The 24733-nt window shown below is 39.4% G+C and overlaps 1 protein-coding gene across 6 annotated transcripts in view; it reads right to left on the reverse strand.

Moving 5' to 3' along the window:
• Positions 1 to 24733, reverse strand: part of FAM13C (family with sequence similarity 13 member C) — a 169151-nt gene that overhangs the window by 28486 nt on the left and 115932 nt on the right. For all 6 annotated transcript variants that reach the window (XM_045039993.1, XM_011287384.4, XM_045039996.1 and 3 more), the window contains 2 exons: positions 14748 to 14958; positions 13518 to 13656 (listed from right to left, as the gene is read on the reverse strand). In XM_045039993.1, coding sequence (XP_044895928.1) covers positions 13518 to 13656; positions 14748 to 14958 — 350 coding nt within the window. The remainder of the gene's footprint in view (positions 1 to 13517; positions 13657 to 14747; positions 14959 to 24733) is intronic.

Here is a 24733-nt window from a genome sequence, read left to right on the forward strand (position 1 = left end):
TTGCTCCTCATCAGGGAATTACAAATCAAAACCACACTCAGATATCACCTCATGCCAGTCAGAGTGGCCAAAATGAACAAATCAGGAGACTATAGATGCTGGCGAGGATGTGGAGAAACGGCAACCCTCTTGCACTTTGGTGGGAATGCAAACTGGTGCAGCTGCTCTGGAAAAAAGTGTGGAATTTCCTCAAAAAATTAAAAATAGACCTACCCTATGACCCAGCAATAGCACTGCTAGGAATTTACTCAAGGGATACAGAGTACTGATGCATAGGGGCACTTGTGCCCCAATGTTTATAGCAGCACTCTCAACAATAGCCAAATTGTGGAAAGAGCCTAAATGTCCATCAACTTATGAATGGATAAAGAAATTGTGGTTTGAGGGAGGTTTTGCAAGATGGCGGCTTAGGAGGACGCTGGGTCACCGCCTGTCCTGCTGATCACTTAGATTCCACCTACACCTGCCTAAATAACCCAGAAAACCGCCAGAGGATTAGCAGAATGGAGTCGCCGGAGCCAAGCGCAGACGAGAGGCCCACGGAAGAGGGTAGGAAGGGCGGCGAGGCGGTGCGCGCTCCACAGACTGGCGGGAGGGAGCCGGGCCGGAGGGGCGGCTCGGCGGCCAAGCAGAACCCCTGAGTCTGGCTTGCAAAAGCGGAGGGGCCTGACGGACTGTGTTCTGACAGCAAGCGCGACTTAGCGTCTGGGAGGTCATAAGTTAACAGCTCTGCTCGGAAAGCGGAAAGCGGGAAGGCTGGAGGACAAAGGGAGGGAGAGCTGCTGAGCCCCTGGAAGACAGAGCTCAGTTTGGTGGGGAACAAAGGCGCTCGCCAGCGCCATCTCCCCCACCCATCCCCCAGCCAAAATCCCAAAGAGAACCAGTTCCTGCCAGGGAACTTGCTGGCTCCGTGCAAACACCCAACTCTGCGCTTCTGCGGAGCCAAACCTCTGGCAGCGGATCTGACTCCCTCCCGCTGCCACAGGGCCCCTCCTGAAGTGGATCACCTAAGGAGAAGCGATCTAAGCCTGCCCCTCCTACCCCTGTGCACCTTGCCTACCCACCCCAGCTAATACGCCAGATCCCCAGCATCACAAGCCTGGCAGTGTGCAAGTAGCCCAGACAGGCCACACCACCCCACAGTGAATCCCGCCCCTAGGAGAGGGGAAGAGAAGGCACACACCAGTCTGAATGTGGCCCCAGAGGTGGGCTGGGGGCAGACATCAGGTCTGACTGCGGCCCTGCCCACCAACTCCAGTTATACACCACAGCACAGGGGAAGTGCCCTGCAGGTCCTCACCACGCCAGGGACTATCCAAAATGACCAAGCGGAAGAATTCCCCTCAGAAGAATCTCCAGGAAATAACAACAGCTAATGAGCTGATCAAAAAGGATTTAAATAATATAACAGAAAGTGAATTTAGAATAATAGTCATAAAATTAATCGCTGGGCTTGAAAACAGTATACAGGACAGCAGAGAATCTCTTGCTACAAAGATCAAGGGACTAAGGAACAGTCACGAGGAGCTGAAAAACGCTTTAAACGAAATGCATAACAAAATGGAAACCACCACAGCTCGGCTTCAAGAGGCAGAGGAGACAATAGGTGAACTAGAGGATAAAGTTATGGAAAAAGAGGAAGCTGAGAAAAAGAGAGATAAAAAAATCCAGGAGTATGAGGGGAAAATTAGAGAACTAAGTGATACACTAAAAAGAAATAATATACGCATAATTGGTATCCCAGAGGAGGAAGAGAGAGGGAAAGGTGCTGAAGGGGTACTTGAAGAAATAATAGCTGAGAACTTCCCTGAACTGGGGAAGGAAAAAGGCATTGAAATCCAAGAGGCACAGAGAACTCCCTTCAGACGTAACTTGAATCGATCTTCTGCACGACATATCATAGTGAAACTGGCAAAATACAAGGATAAAGAGAAAATTCTGAAAGCAGCAAGGGGTAAACGTGCCCTCACATATAAAGGGAAACCTATAAGACTCGTGACTGATCTCTCTTTTGAAACTTGGCAGGCCAGAAAGACTTGGCACAAGATTTTCAGGGTGCTAGACAGAAAAAATATGCAGCCAAGAATCCTTTATCCAGCAGGTCTGTCATTTAGAATAGAAGGAGAGATAAAGGTCTTCCCAAACAAACAAAAACTGAAGGAATTTGTCACCACTAAACCAGCCCTACAAGAGATCCTAAGGGGACCCTGTGAGACAAAGTACCAGAGACATCACTACAAGCATAAAACATACACACATCACAATGACTCTAAACCCGTATCTTTCTATAATAACACTGAATGTGAATGGATTAAATGCTCCAACCAAAAGAAATAGGGTATCAGAATGGATAAAAAAACAAGACCCATCTATTTGCTGTCTACAAGAGACTCATTTTAGACCTGAGGACACCTTTAGATTGAGAGTGAGGGGATGGAGAACTATTTATCATGCGACTGGAAGCCAAAAGAAAGCTGGAGTAGCCATACTTATATCAGACAAACTAGACTTTAAATTAAAGGCTGTAACAGGAGATGAAGAAGGACATTATATAATAGTTACAGGGTCTATCCATCAGGAAGAGCTAACAATTATAAATGTCTATGCGCCGAATACCGGAGCCCCCAAATATATAAAACAATTACTCATAAACATAAGCAACCTTATTGATAAGAATGTGGTAATTGCAGGGGACTTTAACACCCCACTTACAAAAATGGATAGATCATCTAGACACACGGTCAATAAAGAAACACGGGCCCTGAATGAGACATTGGATCAGATGGACTTGACAGATATATTTAGAACTCTACATCCCAAAGCAACAGAATATACTTTCTTCTCGAGTGCACATGGAACATTCTCCAAGATAGATCATATACTGGGTCACAAAACAGCCCTTCATAAGTTTACAAGAATTGAAATTATACCATGCATACTCTCAGACCACAATGCTATGAAGCTTGAAATCACAGAAAAAAGTCTGGAAAACCTCCAAAGGCATGGAGGTTAAAGAACACCCTACTAACGAATGAGTGGGTCAACCAGGCAATTAGAGAAGAAATTAAAAAATATATGGAAACAAACGAAAATGAAAATACAACAATCCAAACGCTTTGGGACGCAGCGAAGGCAGTCCTGACAGGAAAATACATTGCAATCCAGGCCTATCTCAAGAAACAAGAAAAATCCCCAATACAAAATCTAATAGCACACCTAAAGGAACTAGAAGCAGAACAGCAAAGGCAGCCTAAACCCAGCAGAAGAAGAGAAATAATAAAGAGCAGAGCAGAAATAAACAATATAGAATCTAAAAAAACTGTAGAGCAGATCAACGAAACCAAGAGTTGGTTTTTTGAAAAAATAAACAAAATTGATAAACCTCTAGCCAGGCTTCTCAAAAAGAAAAGGGAGATGACCCAAATAGATAAAATCATGAATGAAAATGGAATGATTACAACCAATCCCTCAGAGATACAAACAATTATCAGGGAATACTATGAAAAATTATATGCCAACAAATTGGACAACCTGGAAGAAATGGACAAATTCCTAAACACCCACACTCTTCCAAAACTCAATCAGGAGGAAATAGAAAGCTTAAACAGACCCATAACCAACGAAGAAATTGAATCGGTTATCAAAAATCTCCCAACAAATAAGAGTCCAGGACCAGATGGCTTCCCAGGGGAGTTCTACCAGACGTTTAAAGCAGAGATAATACCTATCCTTCTCAAGCTATTCCAAGAAATAGAAAGGGAAGGAAAACTTCCAGACTCATTCTATGAAGCCAGTATTACTTTGATTCCTAAACCAGACAGAGACCCAGTAAAAAAAGAGAACTACAGGCCAATATCCATGATGAATATGGATGCAAAAATTCTCAATAAGATACTAGCAAATCGAATTCAACGGCATATAAAAAGCATTCTTCACCATGATCAAGTGGGATTCATTCCTGGGATGCAGGGCTGGTTCAACATTCGCAAATCAATCAACGTGATACATCACATTAATAAAAGAAATGAGAAGAACCATATGATCCTGTCAATCGATGCAGAAAAGGCCTTTGACAAAATCCAGCACCCTTTATTAATAAAAACCCTGAGAAAGTCGGGATAGAAGGAACATATTTAAACATCATAAAAGCCATTTATGAAAAGCCCACAGCTAACATCATCCTCAACGGGGAAAAACTGAGAGCTTTTTCCCTGAGATCAGGAATACGACAAGGATGCCCACTCTCACTGCTGCTGTTTAACATAGTGCTGGAAGTTCTACCATCAGCAATCAGACAACAAAAGGAAATCAAAGGCATCAAAATTGGCAAAGATGAAGTCAAGCTTTCACTTTTTGCAGATGACATGATATTATACATGGAAAATCCAATAGACTCCACCAAAAGTCTGCTAGAACTGATACAGGAATTCAGCAAAGTTGCAGGATACAAAACCAATGTACAGAAATCAGTTGCATTCTTATACACTAACAATGAAGCAACAGAAAGACAAATAAAGAAACTGATCCCATTCACAATTGCACCAAGAAGCATAAAACACCTAGGAATAAATCTAACCAAAGATGTAAAGGATCTGTATGCTGAAAACTATAGAAAGCTTATGAAGGAAATTGAAGAAGATTTAAAGAAATGGAAAGACATTCCCTGCTCATGGATTGGAAAAATAAATATGGTCAAAATGTCAATACTACCCAAAGCTATCTACACATTCAATGCAATCCCAGTCAAAATTGCACCAGCATTCTTCTCGAAACTAGAACAAGCAATTCTAAAATTCATATGGAACCACAAAAGGCCCCGAATAGCCAAAGGAATTTTGAAGAAGAAGACCAAAGCAGGAGGCATCACAATCCCAGACTTTAGCCTCTACTACAAAGCTGTCATCACCAAGACAGCATGGTATTGGCACAAAAACAGACACATAGACCAATGGAATAGAATAGAAACCCCAGAACTAGACCCACAAACCTATCGCCAACTCATCTTTGACAAAGCAGGAAAGAATATCCAATGGAAAAAAGACAGTATCTTTAACAAATGGTGCTGGGAGAACTGGGCAGCAACATGCAGAAGGTTGAAACTAGACCACTTTCTCACACCATTCACAAAAATAAACTCAAAATGGATAAAGGACCTGAATGTGAGACAGGAAACCATCAAAACCTTAGAGGAGAAAGCAGGAAAAGACCTCTCTGACCTCAGCCACAGCAATCTCTTACTCGACACATCCCCAAAGGCAAGGGAATTAAAAGCAAAAGTGAATTACTGGGACCTTATGAAGATAAAAAGCTTCTGCACAGCAAAGGAAACAACCAACAAAACTAAAAGGCAACCAACGGAATGGGAAAAGACATTCGCAAATGACATATCAGACAAAGGGCTAGTATCCAAAATCTATAAAGAGCTCACCAAACTCCACACCCAAAAAACAAATAAACCAGTGAAGAAATGGGCAGAAAACATGAATAGACACTTCTCTAAAGAAGACATCCGGATGGCCAACAGGCACATGAAAAGATGTTCAGCGTCGCTCCTTATCAGGGAAATAAAAATCAAAACCACTCTCAGGTATCACCTCACGCCAGTCAGAGTGGCCAAAATGAACAAATCAGGAGACTAAAGATGCTGGAGAGGATGTGGAGAAACGGGAACCCTCTTGCACTGTTGGTGGGAATGCAAATTGGTGCAGCCGCTCTGGAAAGCAGTGTGGAGGTTCCTCAGAAAATTAAAAATAGACCTACCCTATGACCCAGCAATAGCACTGCTAGGAATTTATCCAAGGGATACAGGAGTACTGATGCATAGGGCCACTTGTACCTCAATGTTCATAGCAGCACTCTCAACAATAGCCAAATTATAGAAAGAGCCTAAATGTCCATCAACTGATGAATGGATAAAGAAATTGTGGTTTGTATACACAATGGAATATTACGTGGCAATGAGTAAAAATGAAATATGGCCTTTTGTAGCAACGTGGATGGAACTGGAGAGTGTGATGCTAAGTGAAATAAGCCATACAGAGAAAGACAGATACCATATGGTTTCACTCTTATGTGGATCCTGAGAAACTTAACAGGAACCCACGGGGGAGGGTAAGGAAAAAAAAAAAAGAGATTAGAGTGGGAGAGAGCCAAAGCATAAGAGACTGTTAAAAACTGAGAACAAACTGAGGGTTGATGGGGGGTGGGAGGGAGGAGAGGGTGGGTGTTGGGTATTGAGGAGGGCACCTTTTGGGATGAGCACTGGGTGTTGTATGGAAACCAATTTGTCAATAAATTTCATATATATATAAAAAAAAAGAAATTGTGGTTTTATACACACAATGGAGTACTACGTGGTAATGAAAAAGAATGAAATATGGCCCTTTGTAGCAACGTGGATGGAACTGGAGAGTGTGATGCTACGTGAAATAAGCCATACAGAGAAAGACAGATACCATATGTTTTCACTCTTATGTGGATCCTGAGAAACTTAACAGAAACCATGGCAGAGGGGAAGGAAAAATAAAAGAGGTTAGAGTGGGAGACAGCCAAAGCATAAGAGACTCTTCAAAACTGAGAACAAACTGAGGGTTGATGGGGGGTGGGAGGGAGCGGGTGTAGGTGATGGGCATTGAAGAAGGCATCTTTTGGGATGAGCACTGGGTGTTGTATGGAAACCCATTTAACAGTAAATTTCATATATTAAAAAATAAATAAATAAAAGAAAAACAAAAAAAATAAAGAAGAGTTAATATCTATTCTTTTGAAGCTGTTGCAAAAATAGAAATGGAAGGAAATCTTCCAAACTCATTCTATGAGGTCAGCATTACCTTGATTCCAAAACCAGACAAATACCCCACTAAAAAGGAGATCTACAGACCAATTTCCCTGATGAATATTGATACAAAAATCCTCAACAAGTTACTAACCAACAGGATCCAACAATATATTAAAAAAAATATTAACCACGATCAAGTGGATTTATTTCTGGGATGCAAGCCTTGTTTAATATCTGCAATTAAATCAATGTGATACTTCACATTAATAATAATAGTAACACATTAAAGAATAAGAACTATACGATCCTCTCAATACATGCAGAGAAGCATTTAACAAAATACATCATCCTTTCTTGATAAAAAAAAAAAACCCTCAAGAAAGTAGGGATAGAAAGATCATACCTTAAGATCATAAAAACCATATATGAAAGACCCACCACGAAAATCATCCTCAATAGGGAAAACTGAGAGTTTTCTCCCTAAGGTCAGGAACACGACAAGGATATCCACTCTCACCACTATTACTCAACATAGTGTTAGAAGCCCTAGCCTCAGCAGTCAGACAACACAAAGAAATAAAAGGCATCCAAATCAGCAAGGAGGAAGCCAAACTCTGAGTCTTCGCAGATGACATGATACTCTATATGGAAAACCCAAAAGATTCCACCAAAAAACTGCTAGAACTGATCCATGAATTCAGCAAAGTTGCAGGATATAAAATCAATGTACAGATATCAATTTCATTTCTATATACCAATAATGAAGCAGCAGAAAGAGAAATCAAGGAATTTATCCCATTTACAATTGCACCAAAAACCATAAAAAACCTAGGAATAAACCTAACCAAAGAGGTGAAAAATCTATACACTGAAAACGATAGAAAGCTTATAAAAGAAATCAAAGAACACACACACACACACACACACACACACACACACACACACACACGGAAAAGCATTCCATGCTCATGGATTGGAAGAAAAAATATTGTTAAAATGTCAATACTACCCAAAGTAATCTATATCTTCAATGCAATCCCTATCAAAATAGCACCAGCATTCTTCACAGAGCTAGAATAAACAATTCTAAAATTTGTATGGAACCAGAAAGACTCCGAATAGCTAAAGTAATGCTGAAAAAGAAAACCAAGGCTGGAGGCATCACAATTCCAGGCTTTAAGATGCATTACAAAGCTCTAATCATCAAGACAGTGTGGCCCTGGCACAAAACCAGACACATAGATCAATGGAACAGAATAGAGAACCCAGAAATTGACCAACAAACGTATGGCCAACTAATCTTTGACAAAGCAGGAAAGGATATCCAATGGAAAAAGGCAGTTTCTTCAGCAAATGGTGTTGGTAAAACAGGAAAGTAACATACAGAAGAATGAACCTGGACTACTATCTTATACATACACAAAAATAAACTTGAAATGAATGAAATACCTAAACATAAGACAGGAAGCCATCAAAATCCTAGAGGAAAAAGCAGGCAAAAACCTCTTTGACCTCAGTCATGGCAACTTCTTACTCAACATATCTCTGGAAGCAAGGGAAACAAAAGCAAAAATGAACTATTGGGACCTCATCAAGATAAAAAGCTTCTGCACAGAGAAGGAATCAACATAACTAAAAGGCAAGTGATGGAATGTGGGAAGATATTTGCAAAGGACATAGCAGATAAAGGGTTAGTATCCAAAATCTATAAAGAACTTACCAAACTCAACACCCAAAAAAACAAATAATCCAGTGAAGAAATGGGCGAATGACATGAGTAGACAATTTTCCAAAGAAAACATCCAGATGGCTAACAGACACATGAAAAAATGCTCAACATCCCTCATCATTAGAGAAATGCAAATCAAAACCACAATGAGATACCACCTCTCACCTGTCAGATGGCTAAAATTAACAACTGAAGCAACAACAGAGTTGGCGAGGATGTGAGGAAAGAGGAACTCTTTTGCACCATTGGTGGGAACGCAAACTGGTGCAGCCACTCTGGGAAACAGTATGGAAGTTTCTCAAAAAATTAAAAATAGAACTACCCTACGACCCAGCATTGAACTACTAGGTATTTATCCAAAGGATACAGGAGTGCTGTTTTGAAGGGGCACATGCACCCACCCCTATATGTATAACAACACTATCAACAATAGCCAAAGTATGGAAAGAGCCCAAATGTCCATTGACTGATGAATGCATAAAGAAGATGTGGTATATATATGCAATGGAATATTAATGGGCAATCAAAACAAATGGGATCTTGCCATTTGCAACAATGTGGATGGAACTAGAGTGTATTATGCTAAGCAAAATTAGTCAGAGAAAGACAAATATATGACTTCACTTATGTGGAATTTAAGATATAAAACAGATGAATACAAGGTAAGGGGAGCAAAAATAGTATAAAAACAGGGAGGGGGACAAGACATAAGAGACTCTTAAATACAAACAGAACAAACTGAGGGTTGCTGGAGGGGTTGTGGGTAGGGCGATGGGTTAAATGGGCAAGGGACATTAAGGATGACACTTGGGATAAACATTGGTGGTTATATGTAGGGGATGAATCACTGGATTCTATTCCTGAAATCATTATTGCACTATATGCTAATTAACTTGGATGTAAATTTAAAAAAAAAGATATGCCCCCTCCCCCCCAAAAAAAGAATTGCCAGGTGTATATATACAGTGGAATATTACTCAGCCATTAAAAAGAATGAAATCTTGCCATTTGCAATAACATGGATGGAGTTAGAATATGTTATGCTACACAAAATTAGAGAAAGACAAATACCATATGATTTCACTCATATGTGGAGTTTAAGAAACAAAACAAATGAACATAGGGGAAGGGGGGAAAAAGAGGGAAGCAAACCACAAGAGACTCTTAACAATAGAGAACAAACTGTTGATGGAAGGTGTTGGGCTAAATTGAAGATGGGCTAAATTGATGATGGGGATTAAGGAGAGTACTTGTGATGACCACTGAGTGTTGTATTTAAGTGATGAATCACTAAAGCCTACACCTGCACCCAATTTTACTATATGTGTTAACTAATTAGAATTTAAATAAAAACTTGAAATAAAAAAATTGGCAGGTAATAAGTATTAACAGGCTCCGGTAATGGAGCTTATAGTTGTTACTCTACAGTCCCCAAAGTGAGGGCATCACAGATCCAATAACACTCCAGCTGCAAACAGAAAAAATCAGTTTCTCTCAAGATATCTAGAACTTTCAAAATGTGGACACTTACAAATCTTACTTCTATTCCTCCATTGCAAAACCCACTTATATTTATTCTACCATCCTAAGTCTGAGCTGACAGAATGCAACCACCTAAGGCAAGTTACAGGTCTTTTCTGGGCCTCAATTTCCTTATCTGTAAAATAAAGGCTTGTATTCATTATTTGTAGGGTGCCCCTCCTGCGCTAAAAAGGTAAAAGACGGTAAGTAGCTTTGAAAAAGAAAAGTTCGTCTTGAAAAGCTGTCTGATTTTGTTTTCTATTGTGCAAAGCTAAAAATCACTCTTTACACCCCTCTTTTAGTGAATTTGAAGCCACTGTGGGAAACAGGTCAGAAAGAATGGGAGAGTGGGATATCATCCACTTTCACCTCCCTCCCCCAATCTTATTTGACTCACGGGGATGTGTCAATTGCCTTTGTACCAAGGTTTAGTGAGCCTTTAAATATTTCAAGATGTATGAGACATTATCCCCTGTTCTCTTTTATTCTGATAACAAGCTGTCTGGGCCCTCTGCCAAAGACCCAATATCTTTGTGCAGTTCTACATGAATATGATTTTTCTCTATGCCATGGTCACCATTAGGGAAGATAAATAAAACTAACATTGACAATGAGGACACATACCTTTCTATTGTTTCTTATATAATGAAAGAAAAAGTTCATCATTACAACACTGCAACACCAGCATGAAGACTGGTGTCTCTTGGACTGGAAAAGATAGATTGGGGGTTGTTATTATGAGTGGCCTGAACAGATGTTACTTGATAGGTCCCTATCTATCAACCAGGAGATATTTTTATGTCAAAGAAAACTCTCCTTCATTTTGTTATACAAGTAGAGATTCTGTCCTTTGTGTCCTTAATAGGTTCTTATAAACATGTAAATGGTAAAGAGTTAAAGAAAAAAATAAGATCATAATTCAAAAGTTTTCTAAATTTTAGTCCTAGACTATTAGTGATAGGAATGCTCCTTAGGGAGGAAAGAGGAGGACAGATAATCAAATCAGTTTGGAAATAAGAATTATAATCCAAATCTGGAGTCTCTATTCCATTGGTCTGTGTCTGTTTTTGTGCCAATACCGTACTGTCTTGATGATCACAGCTTTGTAGTAGAGGCTAAAGTCTGGGACTGTGATGCCTCCCTCTTTGGTTTTCTTCTTCAATATTACCTTGGCTATTTGGGGTCTTTTGTGGTTCCATAAAATTTTAGGATTGCTTGTTCTAGCTTCGAGAAGAATGGTGGTTACAATTTTGATTGGGATTGCATGGAATGTGTAGATTGCTTTGGGTAGTAGTGACATTTTAATAATATTTATTCTTCCATTGTATGGCCAACTAATCTTTGACAAAGCAGGAAAAAATATCCAATGGAAAAAAGGCAGTCTCTTTAACAAATGGTGCTGGGAGAACTGGACAGCAACATGCAGAAGAATGAAACTAAACCACTTTCTTACATCATTCACAAAAATAAACTCAAAATGGATGAAGGAACTGAATGTGAGATAGGAAACTATCAAAACCCTAGAGGAGAAATCAGGAAAAACCTCTCTGACCTCAGCTGCAGCAATTTCTTACTCAACACATCTCCAAAGGCAAAGGAATTAAAAGCAAAAATGAACTATTGGGACCTCATGAAGATAAAAAGCTTCTGCACTGCAAAGGAAACAATCAACAAAACTAAAAGGCAACCAATGGAATGGGAAAAGATATTTGCAAATGACATATCAGACAAAGGGCTAGTATCCAAAATCTACAAAGAACTAACCAAACTCCACACCCCCCCAAAAAAAATCCAGTGAAGAAATGGGCAGAAAACATGAATAGACACTTTTCTAAAGAAGACATTCAGATGGTCAACAGGTACATGAAAAGATGCCTCAATGTCACTCATCATCAGGGAAATAAAAATCAAAACCACACTGAGATACCACACCTCACGCCAGAGTGGCTAAAATGAACAAATCGGGAGACTACAGATGCTGGTGAGGATGTGGAGAAATCAGAACCCTCTTGTACTGTTGGTAGGAATGCAAACTGGGGCAGCCGCTCTGGAAAACATGTGCAGGTTCCTCAAAAAATTAAAAACAGATCTACCCTATGACCCAGGAATAGCACTGCTAGGAATTTACCCAAGGAATACAGGAGTGCTGATGCATAGGGGCACTTGTACTCCAATGTTTATAGAAGCACTTTCAACAATAGGCAAATTATGGAAAGAGCCTAAATGTCCATCAAATGATGAATGGATAAAGAAGAAGTGGTTTATATATACAATGGAATACCACTTGGCAATGAGAAAGAATGAAATCTGGCCATTTGTAGCAATGTGGATGGAACTAGAGGGTATTATGCTAAGTGAAATAATTCAGGCAGAGAAAGATACCATATATTTTCACTCATATGTGTCTCTTGAGAATATTAACAGAAGGCCATGGGGGAGGGGAAGGGGAAAAAAAGGTTACAGAGAGTGAAAGAGGCAAACCATAACAGACTCTTAAATACTGAGAACAGACTGAGGGTTGATGGGGGTTGGGGGAGAGGGGAAAGTGGGTGATAGGCATTGAGGAGGGCACCTGTTGGAATGAGCACTGGGTGTTTTTTTTATATGAAATTTATTGACAAATTGGTTTCCATACAACACCCAGTGCTCATCCCAAAAGGTGCCCTCCTCAATACCCATCACCCACCCTCTCCTCCCTCCCACCCCCCATCAACCCTCAGTTTGTTCTCAGTTTTTAACAGTCTCTTATGCTTTGGCTCTCTCCCACTCTAACCTCTTTTTTTTTCCTTCCCGTCCCCCATGGGTTCCTGTTAAGTTTCTCAGGATCCACATAAGAGTGAAACCATATGGTATCTGTCTTTCTCTGTATGGCTTATTTCACTTAGCATCACACTCTCCAGTTCCATCCACATTGCTACAAAAGGCCATATTTCATTTTTTCTCATTGCCACGTAATATTCCATTGTGTATACAAACCACAATTTCTTTATCCATTCATCAGTTGATGGACATTTAGGCTCTTTCTATAATTTGGCTATTGTTGAGAGTGCTGCTATGAACATTGGGGTACAAGTGGCCCTATGCATCAGTACTCCTGTATCCCTTGGATAAATTCCTAGCAGTGCTATTGCTGGGTCATAGGGTAGGTCTATTTTTAATTTTCTGAGGAACCTCCACACTGCTTTCCAGAGCGGCTGCACCAATTTGCATTAGAAACCAATTTGACAATAAATTATATTAAAGAATAAATAATAAAAAAGATTTAAAAAAGAGGTATAATCCATTACCAGAAAATATCTTTTTAGAGAGCAACTGACAGCCTGTGAGAATAGGACAGATCCAGGATAGGAACTCTATTTATGATAGATCCTGTGTTGGCAAATGAAAACAGCTGTCCCCTGGCACAGAGGAGTACCCAAAAAGGAAGGACAGAAAAGCCCACACACCTCAGACACAATCAACCCTTATTTCAAGCCACAGGGTCCTTACCCGGTATTTCTTTTCTTGTTCAAATTTTTCTTCAAATTTCCTAATTTTTCGCTTGAGGCTCTGGATGTGCTTGGTGAGCTGGGTAATGGTCTGTGGCTCCTTGCCATCACCACAGCCACACCGTGAAGAACTTCGTGGCCTGTAATGATTGCAGGGAGGGAGAGAATCATCAAAAACCATGGTCTTCCCATAAACATTGCTGCTGGTCTACAAACGAAGCTTCCTGGATTATCAGAGAGGATAGGCCATTTTTGATGAGTCTACCATGGTGGCATTTACTTATTAATAGAGACCACTGATCAAAGAATTCCATTATGGGACAGTGCTATCAGGGAATTTAGTGCAGAAATGTCAGAATATTATTCTAGGAAGTGCATTTCCTAAAGTTTGGAAGAGGCCAATTTAAGACAAAAAGAAATAGCCTGCTGTGGCATTATCCCTAACAGGTTGCACCTAATAACATTTTTAAAGAAGATATAGATAAGTAGTTAATTTTCTTGACACAACAGAGCCTTGTGAATCTAATAAGAATGGACCTCCACCTCCAGAAAATGCATTGACCCTCTCACATAGCCCACAGTTTACAATAGCAGTAATCCACTAACTCCCTCAAATCCATCAATAGACAGCCTGCAAGGTCAGATTTGGAAAATTCATTAATGACAGCAGAAGTTACTAAGGAGAAACTAGGATTCTCTGTACATATTTTCAGCCAAGGGACACTCATTTTAGTTTTGAATCAAAATTATTTGTAGATTTTTTAAAAAAAGAATGCATAGTTTCACACTTTTTTGGGGGAGTGGAGGGCAGCTATTGTAAGCTGCTACTCTTGTGGAATCTAAGAAGAAATTGAGGTAGACAACTCCCAAGCACTGCCGCAAGCTATCCCCTGAAGCCACTGTTGGGCATGCAAAGAATATTGAGCTTACCAAGAAGGATACTCCTGATATTTGCATAGACATATTCTTACTTAGGACTCTGGTCATTTGACCAAAAATGTTCAAACATGTAAGCTCTGGGGTATTCCTGCATCTCATGACCATTTCCTCCTGAGATGGCAAGACCTGACACGGTATTCCCAAATAGAAAGTACACTGATTCTTGCCATTCATTGCTCAGGTCTTGCGGTTGTATTTGATAGGCATGTCTGCACTATTTCAGACACAGACTTCGTTATAGGTTATAAATGTATTTGAAAAAGTGGATGAAATGAAGATAAGGTTTTCTTACATCATAAACTGCTGAGTGCTGGGTGGAGAAGGGGCTGATTCAGGGTCTAAGTTGAATCTCTGGCTTTGGCTGAAGATGGAGCATCGTGGTGACAGCAGTGGGTTATCACCGTCAGTGATGTGATAGAGAAGCCTGCTAGTCCCGACAGACTGGAGGTCTTCTGGTGCACTGTCTGCTTCATTCTGCCCATCTTTGTGGGCTGGTGCAGGGTCTGAGGAAACAAGATAAATCATCAAGATTCAGAAATGACAGAGGCCTTGAGACTGTCATGTTCCTAAGTAAAGATCATAAACATTCATTATAATGTCTGGCTTCTTTGTCATTTCTTCTTTCTGGGGATATGAAAGGCTTTCAAAGTACTGTTATGTTTATTCTCAGAGAAACTGGATAGAAAATATTACAAAGCCACTAACAAAAAAATGGAAACACAAATTATTTTGGTATAAATTTAAAGTAATGATTCAGTAATGATTTCATTTTACGTAAAAAGCATACATTTATGTGTACAAGTAAGTGCACTAAAATACCAAAGAAGCTACTTAGCAACTACAAAGCATGGAAGAATTAGGAATGATTCTTTTTCTCCTCCAAAATTTTTTGTAGCATTTTATTTTTGACAAAAATTAAAAAACAAGAACAAAACAGATTCCAAATCCTGTCTCCAGCTACGTCTGTGTCTGAATTCTATGATCACTCCCCTTTTATTTTTTTTAATTGTTTATTTTTGAGAGAGAGAGAGAGAGAGAGAGAGAGAGAAAGAGAGAGAGAGAGAGAAAGAGAGAAGCAGGAGGGGCAAAGAGAGAAGGAGACCCAGAATCCGAAGCAGGCTCCAGGCTCTGAGCTGTCAGAACAGAGACCAACACAGGGCTCAAACTGTTGAACTGTGAGATCATGACCTGAGCCAAAGTCCGATGCTTAACCTACTGAGCCACCCAGGGGTCCAGATCACTCTCCCTTTAAATGAACTCATTAACTTCCCACCTCAGGGCCAGTCCAGAGAGTGGGCACACTGCGCTCTAGAGGAAGGGCAGATAAGTGAGGAATATGAAGACACAGTCAGAGTGGCCAGGTGAGACTCTCTACATCAGGGGGCTCTAGACAGTTATTTGAGCAGAAGCCAAAACAAACTCCTTCTCAATTTTGCCCAGCAAACAACTCAGGACAATTCAAGGCTTTCTTTTATTCTTACCCCAAATAAAGAGAAAAACAAATGCTTTCTGGGTGAATAAGCAGAATCTGAAAACACTGACAATCCACTTTTCCAAAATAAACATTTATCACAATTTGGTACCGGATGACTCTTAATCAGGTTTAGAATGGCTCATGTTCTCCAGAGCTTGAAATGCAATTTGCTTTGTGCAACATCAAAGGTCTGATCCCTTGTGTGCTTTCAATTGGCTTCTTCCCTGTTGGGTTTCAGACTGGGAGCCCGGATAATGCCTCCAATGTGCCTGTGAAGCTCACTAACAGCATACTATCAGTGGCTGAGCTGGCCAGAAGTGCATGAGATGAGGGCTGGTGAAGAGGTGGGGCCAGATGAACACCAGTACCCAGGTCTGAAGCAAGGTGTGTCCGTGTGTCTGACAACTCACCACAGGCAACACCCTTGCTAAGAATAATTTACCCAGAAAACACAGTTTGGCAGGAGCCTTAAAGAGTAACAGGAGTAAGAGTTACTAATCAATAAATGTTACTAATCAACAACATATGCTAACAATCACCTTCAAAGCCCACCAGGAGGTATACAGGTGCTTACCAAATCCTTTCAATAAACCATTAGGCCCCAAAAAGAAATGCATTTTATTCTTATTACCTGTTTCTGGACAGAATCTTTTGGTAATAATGATGGGGAAGAAGAGAATTTTTAGCAAGCACCTGGGACCAGTGTATTTTTGTTGAAATGGGAAAGGTCTGAGGCATTCAGCCCTTCAGCTCAGCTGTGGCCCTAGGGTCAAAATGAACATGAGTCTCTTGGTGCTGCTTTGTAATGCCAAATGGAGGCACTTGGGCTCCTAGCCATTTGACTGAAGTGGAGGCAAGAAGAGAGCTTAGCTTCTGAAACCCACAGGGTCCTATGATGGAACTTCATAAGATCATGGATCACTCTGAATGGCTCCTTTTGAATTGCATTACAATTAAATCCATAAACCTCCATTTATATGGTGTGTGCTTCTGTGGGCACTCATGTCATTTGCTGCCTACTTAACATCCCAAACCCCCTGCCCTAGATTTACCACTAGAGGAAGCAGAGAGCCACAAAGACCTAGAAGCACCAAGCTGAAAACCAACAAAAAGTCAAAAATTGGTAATTTGGTAGTGCTTCAGTTATGTGTTCAAACTCATTATTTGAATTGAGAAGTGGCTTAATTAAATCAGATGGTGCATGTGTGTGGGCACTTGCACACACAGAATTATTGAGCTCCTTGCTCAGAAGAGGCCAGCACAGATTCTGAGGCAGCCATTGCTGCTATCATCCTGGGAATAGAGCCCAGGTCAGCTCTTACAGACCCTGCTCCCCAACAGGGAAAAGCTTACTGCGGTTTCTGATGCTTCTCAGTTGAGTATGTTACTTTGTCTTCCAAAGGACAGGGCTGCTTGCTATAGGGCCCCTCATGTGATGCAGTGTGATTTAAAGGAAGGGGCCTAGGAACCAGGAATTTTGGTGTGCTTATACTTTCTTGTGAAGTTCCAGGGACTTCCTGACCTCTCTCAGTGTCTTTGTTTGGCCCATCTTACAGAGCTGTGACAGGAAAGTAAAAAGAGGTTGCTGCACATTGTGCCTGGAGTTAACAGTATTCTGCCGTACACTTAAAAAGTTGTTAAGAGTATATATCTATGTCAAAAAAAAAAACAGATCTTCAGGTAAAAAAAAGTGTAGCTCTCATGTTATTACCACAATTAAAAAAAACCTATTTCTTCTTTTCTTTTCTAAAAGAAATCTTATTTTCTAAAATTTCTATAATGAATAAATCTTAATTTTATAGGAGGAAAAAACAATAAATGTTAATATTTTTTAAAAAGTTTGAAAGAAAATGAGCATTCCTGAGAATGTGAGAAACAACCCCAGGGATGCCACAACAGAGAGCAAAGATTATGAGTTGGAGCCTCAGGTCTACCATTTGTTTAGAAAGACTTCAGAAATGTTGGGCTTTTTTAAACATGGATTTTTTTTTTCACTTGTAAAATGGAGAGAATGATGGTACCTGCCTCACAAGACTAAGTGAGGATGAAGATGAAATGAAATAAAACTATATCTTCTACAAAATTTTTGCCATATCCACATAAACCTATGTTTACTCCCTGTCCCTCTCTCTCTCTCTGCGCGCGCGCACACACACACACACACACACACACACACACACACACACCCCAAACTTATGATGGTTCAATTTATGATTTTTTGATGTTACGATGGTGTGAAAGTGATAACATTCAGTAGAAACCATACTTTGAATTTTGAAATTGGATCTTCTCCTGGGATAGCTTTGTGTGGTACGATACTCTCTTGTGATGCTGGGCAGTGGCAGTGAGCCACAGCTCACAGTCAGCCATGCAGTCACAAGGGTAAACCACCAATACACTTAAAACCATTCTCTATACAGCCATTTTTGTTTCCACTTTCGGTACAGTGTTCAATAAATTACATGATATTCAACTTCATAAAATAGGCTTTATGTTAGATAATTTTGCTCAACTGTAGGCTAATGTAAGTGTTCTGAGAACCTATTCATGTAGGCTAGGCTAAGTTAGATTGCTTAGTAGTCTAGGTGTATTTCATGGATTTTTTAAAAAGTTTTTTTTAATGTTTTTTTATTTATTTCGAGAGAGAGACAGAAAGAACAGAGTATGGTGGCGGAGACAGAGGGAGAGAAAGAATCCCAAGCAGGCTCTGCGTTGTCAGTGCAGAGCCCAACATGGGGCTCAAACTCACGAACCATGAGATTATGACCCGAGACAAAATCCAGAGGCAGACATTTCACCTACTGAGACACCCAGGTGCCCCTCTGTGAATTTCTGATTTACAATATTTTCAGCTTACAGTGTGTTACCTGGATGCAACCCTATTATAAGTCAAAGAAAATCTGAAGATCTGTATATAGATATAGAGTAGAATATGTACAAAAGAGTACATATTTTATATAAATTAATATATTTACTACGTATTTTAAATGGATAGATAAAATTTCAACCTATAATTGTTTTCATTTTTTAATTTTGGCTTCATCTTAAGTTATGGTGGTCAAGACATAATGAATTTGATGTGCTAGTTACTATTTTTCTTACTAATACACATTAAAATAAATTTCTAGTAAAACTAACAATATTTGCCCATGGACCTTTGTCTAGCATATTTGGTGAAACACTGAGATAAGGCATAGAAGCTGCTAAACATAGTAACCATGAGAACCATCATTTTATAGTAATTATCATCATCAGAATAAGGAACTGAATATTATCTTGTCTTATTGAACATGAATTATACTCAGAATCCCTGTGGGGTTAATAAGGGAAATGAGAACCAATATGCCCCTCAACATATTGTCCCTCCTATCAGTTCTTAGTTATAAATAAGAATAATCATATGTAATATTTCTGGAGTAACTCACTTATTTCTTCAAACCTGTAAGAGTTTTTGCATGTATTTAATCTTCATAACAACCACATGAGGCTGATAGTAATATGATATCCATTTTAAATTCAGTATGCAGGGTGATATAAACTATGTTAGTTCCAGGGAGGGTTTGACCAGTGTCCATGGTAGAAGACTCCACATCTCTGACCCTGGGAGCCAACGGATGTTTCCGGTGGCCCACTTACTGAGCAGTAGGGAACAAAGAAGAGAAATAATTATCATCAGTGCGTGAAGGCCAAGAGACCACTTCTGATCTTGCTGCAACCCCAGACAGAAACAGATGTTGTATTATAGCTGTTTAATAAGTCAGTCAGATTTAAAAATATATCTAATATGAATTTTTAAGCAATTAAAAATTCAAATAAATCTCTATCTGCAACCATTTGAGATGTACTGTTGAAATATAATTGAGTAATAAATTAGCCATAGTCTTGTGGATTTGTTAATTTGCACTCTTGGGTTTAGCCTTCATGGTGGGCTTTTATAGGTAGCATTCAGGTACATTCCAAAATGCCAAATGTCAGCCTTTATTGGTTTTAAAAGCTAGATAAGTCAAAAGTATGTCCATAATTCTAACAAGGTACAAGCATTAGAGTTCTCAGCCAGCCTCTCCAAAACAACTGAAGGATACACAGTGGGTTCAGTTTTATGTATGTTGAATTTGAGCACCTGAAGGCACTTAGCAGGTTAGCTATGGGGTTACAACAGAAAGTACATGGGCAATCTTGAAGTCATCCCAGTAACTAAATCTGGGGACGCAGGTGAGATTGCTTGCTCAGAGACTACCTACCAAGAGGTGAGCAGCAGTATCTCCAAGGCTAGATTGGGTGGGGCTAAGCATAAGGACAGATGGAAGAGAGATTCCTCATTGGTAAGGCTGGCTGAGTCACCAAGTGGGGTGTGGGTGGCACTCCAAGTAGGCTTCTTAGTGCCAGCTTCTGTGGACAACCACCAGAAACATCAGTGAGGTAGAAGGGTGGGAAATTTGTCACTGTGAAAGCAGGGCTGGGCCTTATGGAAGGCACTCTGCAGGTCTAAGAGTCACTTTGCCATCATGGTTAAAAGCACAGGATTTAAAAAAAAGCACAGAGGTTAAAAAAAATTTTTTTTAATATTTTATTATTTATTTTTGAGAGAGGCAGAGCATGAGTAGGGGAGGGGCAAAGAGAGAGGGAAACACAGAATCTGAAGCAGCTCCAGGCTCTGAGCTCTCAGCACAGAACCCAATATGGGGCAGAACTCACAAACCGCGAGATCATAACCTGAGCTGAAGTCGGTTCATGACTGGAGCTGAAGTTGGACGCTTAACCGACTGAGCCACCTAGGCGCCCCTCACAGAGGATTTTTCATACGCTCAGAAACACCTAGATTGAAGCCCCAGTTTTGTCATGTATGTGACCTGGGACACATTATTCACTCTTTACATTCCCAGTTTTCCCATCTATATAATGGGAATTCATTCATTCAGCAAATGTTTATTAGCCATCTACTGCATGCCAGAGCCCTGTTTCAGGGAAGGATGACAAAACAGTATCTACCTCATAAATTGTTGGAGAATTGAAAAGAAGACAAGGAATCTCAAGTGCTTAGGACAGTGCCCCAGGGGAGGGGATATAACCCATCAATAAATTTTACTTGCTGTTGTTTTGTATTTATGGTGGTATCTTTTACCTAGTTAAGAAACTTGGTAGAAGAGTTGGCTGGGGGAAAGGAAGATAAATTCAGTTCTAGATACCCTGAGTTAACAGGCAGTTTTGGTCATCCAGTGCAGGTGTCCAGGAGGCCCTGGATATGTGTAGGTATGGAACTCAGGAGACAGAGTCCAGCTGGGTTTGATCTCAGCATGTACTTCCCCAAATCTGTCATCTGCAGGAGGAGGCAGAGCCATCTGCCTCATTTTCATTTTGAAGGAGTCAATGTACTGATTACAATTAAAATGAATGGCTAATAGATGAGGGCATTGGGTTAGCTGAATAATGAAAAATCCCAAATTTCTCCCTAAAACCCAGAAAACTACATGGATCAAGAAGCCTCAGCTCAGATCTAAACATTTTCCTTTCATCTGCATTTTTAAATACAATCTTCTAATTAAATTTCCATCAGTAAATACAGAACCAGGTTTTAGGTTTTTGAGTAGTTTTGTTTTTCTTTTTGGTATTTTTTTTACTGCATGATTATTGTAAGGTCAAGTACATTTTTTAAGTAAGCTCTACACCCAATGTGGGGCTTGAACTCATGACCTTGAAATCAAGAGTTGCATGCTCTACTGACTGAGCCAGGCAGGCACCCTTGTGAATAGTTCTTAAGTTAAATTTAACTTCATACCTCTTGTTTCCTAGAAAATTATAAGAGGACAATTTCAGAATATTTTTTTCTTGAGTTGTTGTGATTATATCTAACATAAGCAATACTTTTACCAAGGAAACATAACATGTATAAATCATAGAAATACCCAAATACATAAATCTTCAGGGTATATTGTCACTGATTATTTTACAAGTCCAATCATAACTTATACGCAGTTTCATAATAGACAATAAGGAAGATGTGATATATACAATGGAATATTACTCAGCAATCAAAAAGAATGAAATCTTGCCATTTTCAATGACATGGATGGAACTACAGTGTATGTACTATGCTAAGTGAAGTAAGTCAGAAAAAGACAAATATATGAATTCATTTATATGTGCAATTTAAGAAAGAAAACAGATGAATATAGGGGAAGGGAAGGAAAAATAAGATAGAAACAGAGAGGGAGACAATCCTTAAGAGACTCTTAAAGACCAAGAACAAACTGAGGGTTGCTGGAGGGATATTGGGTGTGGGCATGGGCTAAGTGAGTGATGGGTATTGAGGAGGGCACTTGTTGGGATGAGCACTCGGTGTTATATGCAAGTGATAAATCACTAAATTCTACTCCCGAAATCATTACTACACTATATATTAACTAACTTGGATTTAAATTTTAAAAAAGCCTTGGAATGGCATAAAATAAAATAAAATAAAATAAAATAAAATAAAATAAAATAGTTCTTTTCTAGTATTTTTATAGTCTCAATGGTAAGAATAAGGAATAAATGACTTCTAGTTAGAAAAACAAAACAAAACAAAACAGTATCCACAAAGGCTCAACCAAAGGAAAATCACATTGCCATTTGGCTAACATGTTGTTTATCCTATATACTATTATACTAACCTTTTAGTATCATTTGGGGAAAAGAAAACAGTTTGAAATCACCCAAATTTTCAGAATAATAATGTTCAATAAATTTAAGTGTCCAGACAAAATTAAGTATCTTAAATACATTTTAATTCCATACCATAACTAGCTTAGCAAAATAAGGTCACAAAGTAAAAGAAAAGAGGCAGTAAAGACAACTAGAAGGGATAGAGACAGAGGAAGACAAAGTGGCAAGGTCATGGCTGAGAAAGAGAAGCAGCCAGAAAGCTGTGGGAAAAAAAAGAAGAATAGAAACAAAGTGATAGCATGGTGGTGGGGATGGGTGAGAAGGAAGGAGAGGCAAGTGACAGAGGTTGAGTTTATACTCAGGAAACATGGAGTGAACACAAGCTTCTAGTCCATGAAAGACTGAGGTCTTCAGACATTAATGACTTCTAACCTAAATCAAAGTAAATTCTACCCATGGGCTATAGTAACATGACCTATGCTGAGGACAGATGTGAGATCTCCAGATCCTGTCACAATGAGAAAGGGAAGAAATCCATTTTTTGCATTGTTTTGGAGTAGAACATTTGAAGTGGGAATAATTAATATTTTTGGAGGCAGTTTCTACACAGGACCAAACCAAATGTCCAATTTGGTAAGGAAAGAAGCAAATCTTCTAGACAAATCTACCAGGTGGCTAAATGAAGCTTTGTACCTTATTCTCTGATTATCCAAGACTTATTCTTTTGCCTATATGCATACTACCAAAGAACAGTTGAGAAATTAACAAGGGAAATGGCCAAGGCCAATGAACAACTTTTTCCCTCCCCGTGTCACAAAAGTGGAGCCAAATGCTCAGATTACAGAGCTCTGCTTGAACTGTGGAATCAGGGAAAGAGCAAGCATCTATCACTATCCACGATAATGTCCAAGATTTGGAAGCACACTCTTGATATATAGAGAAAGCTGGATACTGTGTTCTGGTTATTTTTCAGGCTAAAAGACTCTCCAGGTCCTCTAGTCAACTCCTGCACAATTGACCACCTCAGTGGTACAGCCGATAAAATTCTATTAAGATAACAAGCAATCTTTGTAAGCATTCACATTCATAAGCAGATGTACTTTGCAAAGCAGAAGGAAAATTGAATATACAAAGCAAACAGGAAGGCTATCAAAGGAAATTCTAATCTTCAATTGGGGTCTGTATCTTTATGAGCCTCATCCAATGTTAGTTAGGAAAATTTGGTCAGAGAAGTTAGTCCCAAAGCTCCACATAGAGCCACAAAAAAGTATGATCCTCATGGAACTGGAAGAGACAGTAAAGGTTGTTCACGCTGAGCTTGGGGATGGTAGGGTTGGGGCATCCAGAACAGTGTTAGACACCAAGTATCTGGGCATGATATATGGGTAACTATGTGAAAGAGAAAGGGGGTATATGAAAATTTTCTGTACTGTCTGCTCAATTTTCTATAAACCTAACACTTCTTAAAAAATTAATTAAAAAAAACACTACTATAAATCTACAAGTTAAAAGCCTGGACTCTCTAGTCAGAGCCCCAAACTTGGTCTGACACTATACTTGATCTTAGCCAAAAGTCTGAGATGCAATCAGACTCGGTCTGAGATGCCACTTGCTCACAATTATTATGTCCTTGGCCAGGTAAGGCTCTTCTAAGTCAGAGTCCTCATTTATAAAGAGTTATAGCAAGGAAAAATGTTACCACATTCCTTGACCTGCCTTAAAAACTGAATTTAAAAATCTTGTTAAAAATAATCACCTAGAGTTTAAACTGTAGGACTGTTTTTTTTTTCCTTTCCCTATAAAGCAGTTATGGAAACAGACTTAGAGAATATACTGTCATCTATGAATTTCAAAATCATTAAAAAAAAACTTTCTTTGGAAAACAAGGGGCTAATGTGAAGCCCCCTATTTCAGACACTATGAATATGGTAATAAAAGTACCAGGGAAAAATTATTAACAGTAAAGATAATTTCCAGCCAAGTTATGTCATAGGTTTAGCACAGGATAGGTTTATGGTAACAAATGTAGTTTCAACTTTAATAGGAGGTAATTATTCAACCATCAGCTCTGTAGATTATTGCTGTTATAAATACTTTTTGCTGAAGAGAATTAGTGTAATGTCAATCATATGCAATGTTCTAGAGGGAACCTAGGAAATGAA

Source organism: Felis catus, chromosome D2 (assembly GCF_018350175.1).
Source record: "Felis catus isolate Fca126 chromosome D2, F.catus_Fca126_mat1.0, whole genome shotgun sequence".
Taxonomy (NCBI): Eukaryota; Metazoa; Chordata; class Mammalia; order Carnivora; family Felidae; genus Felis; species Felis catus.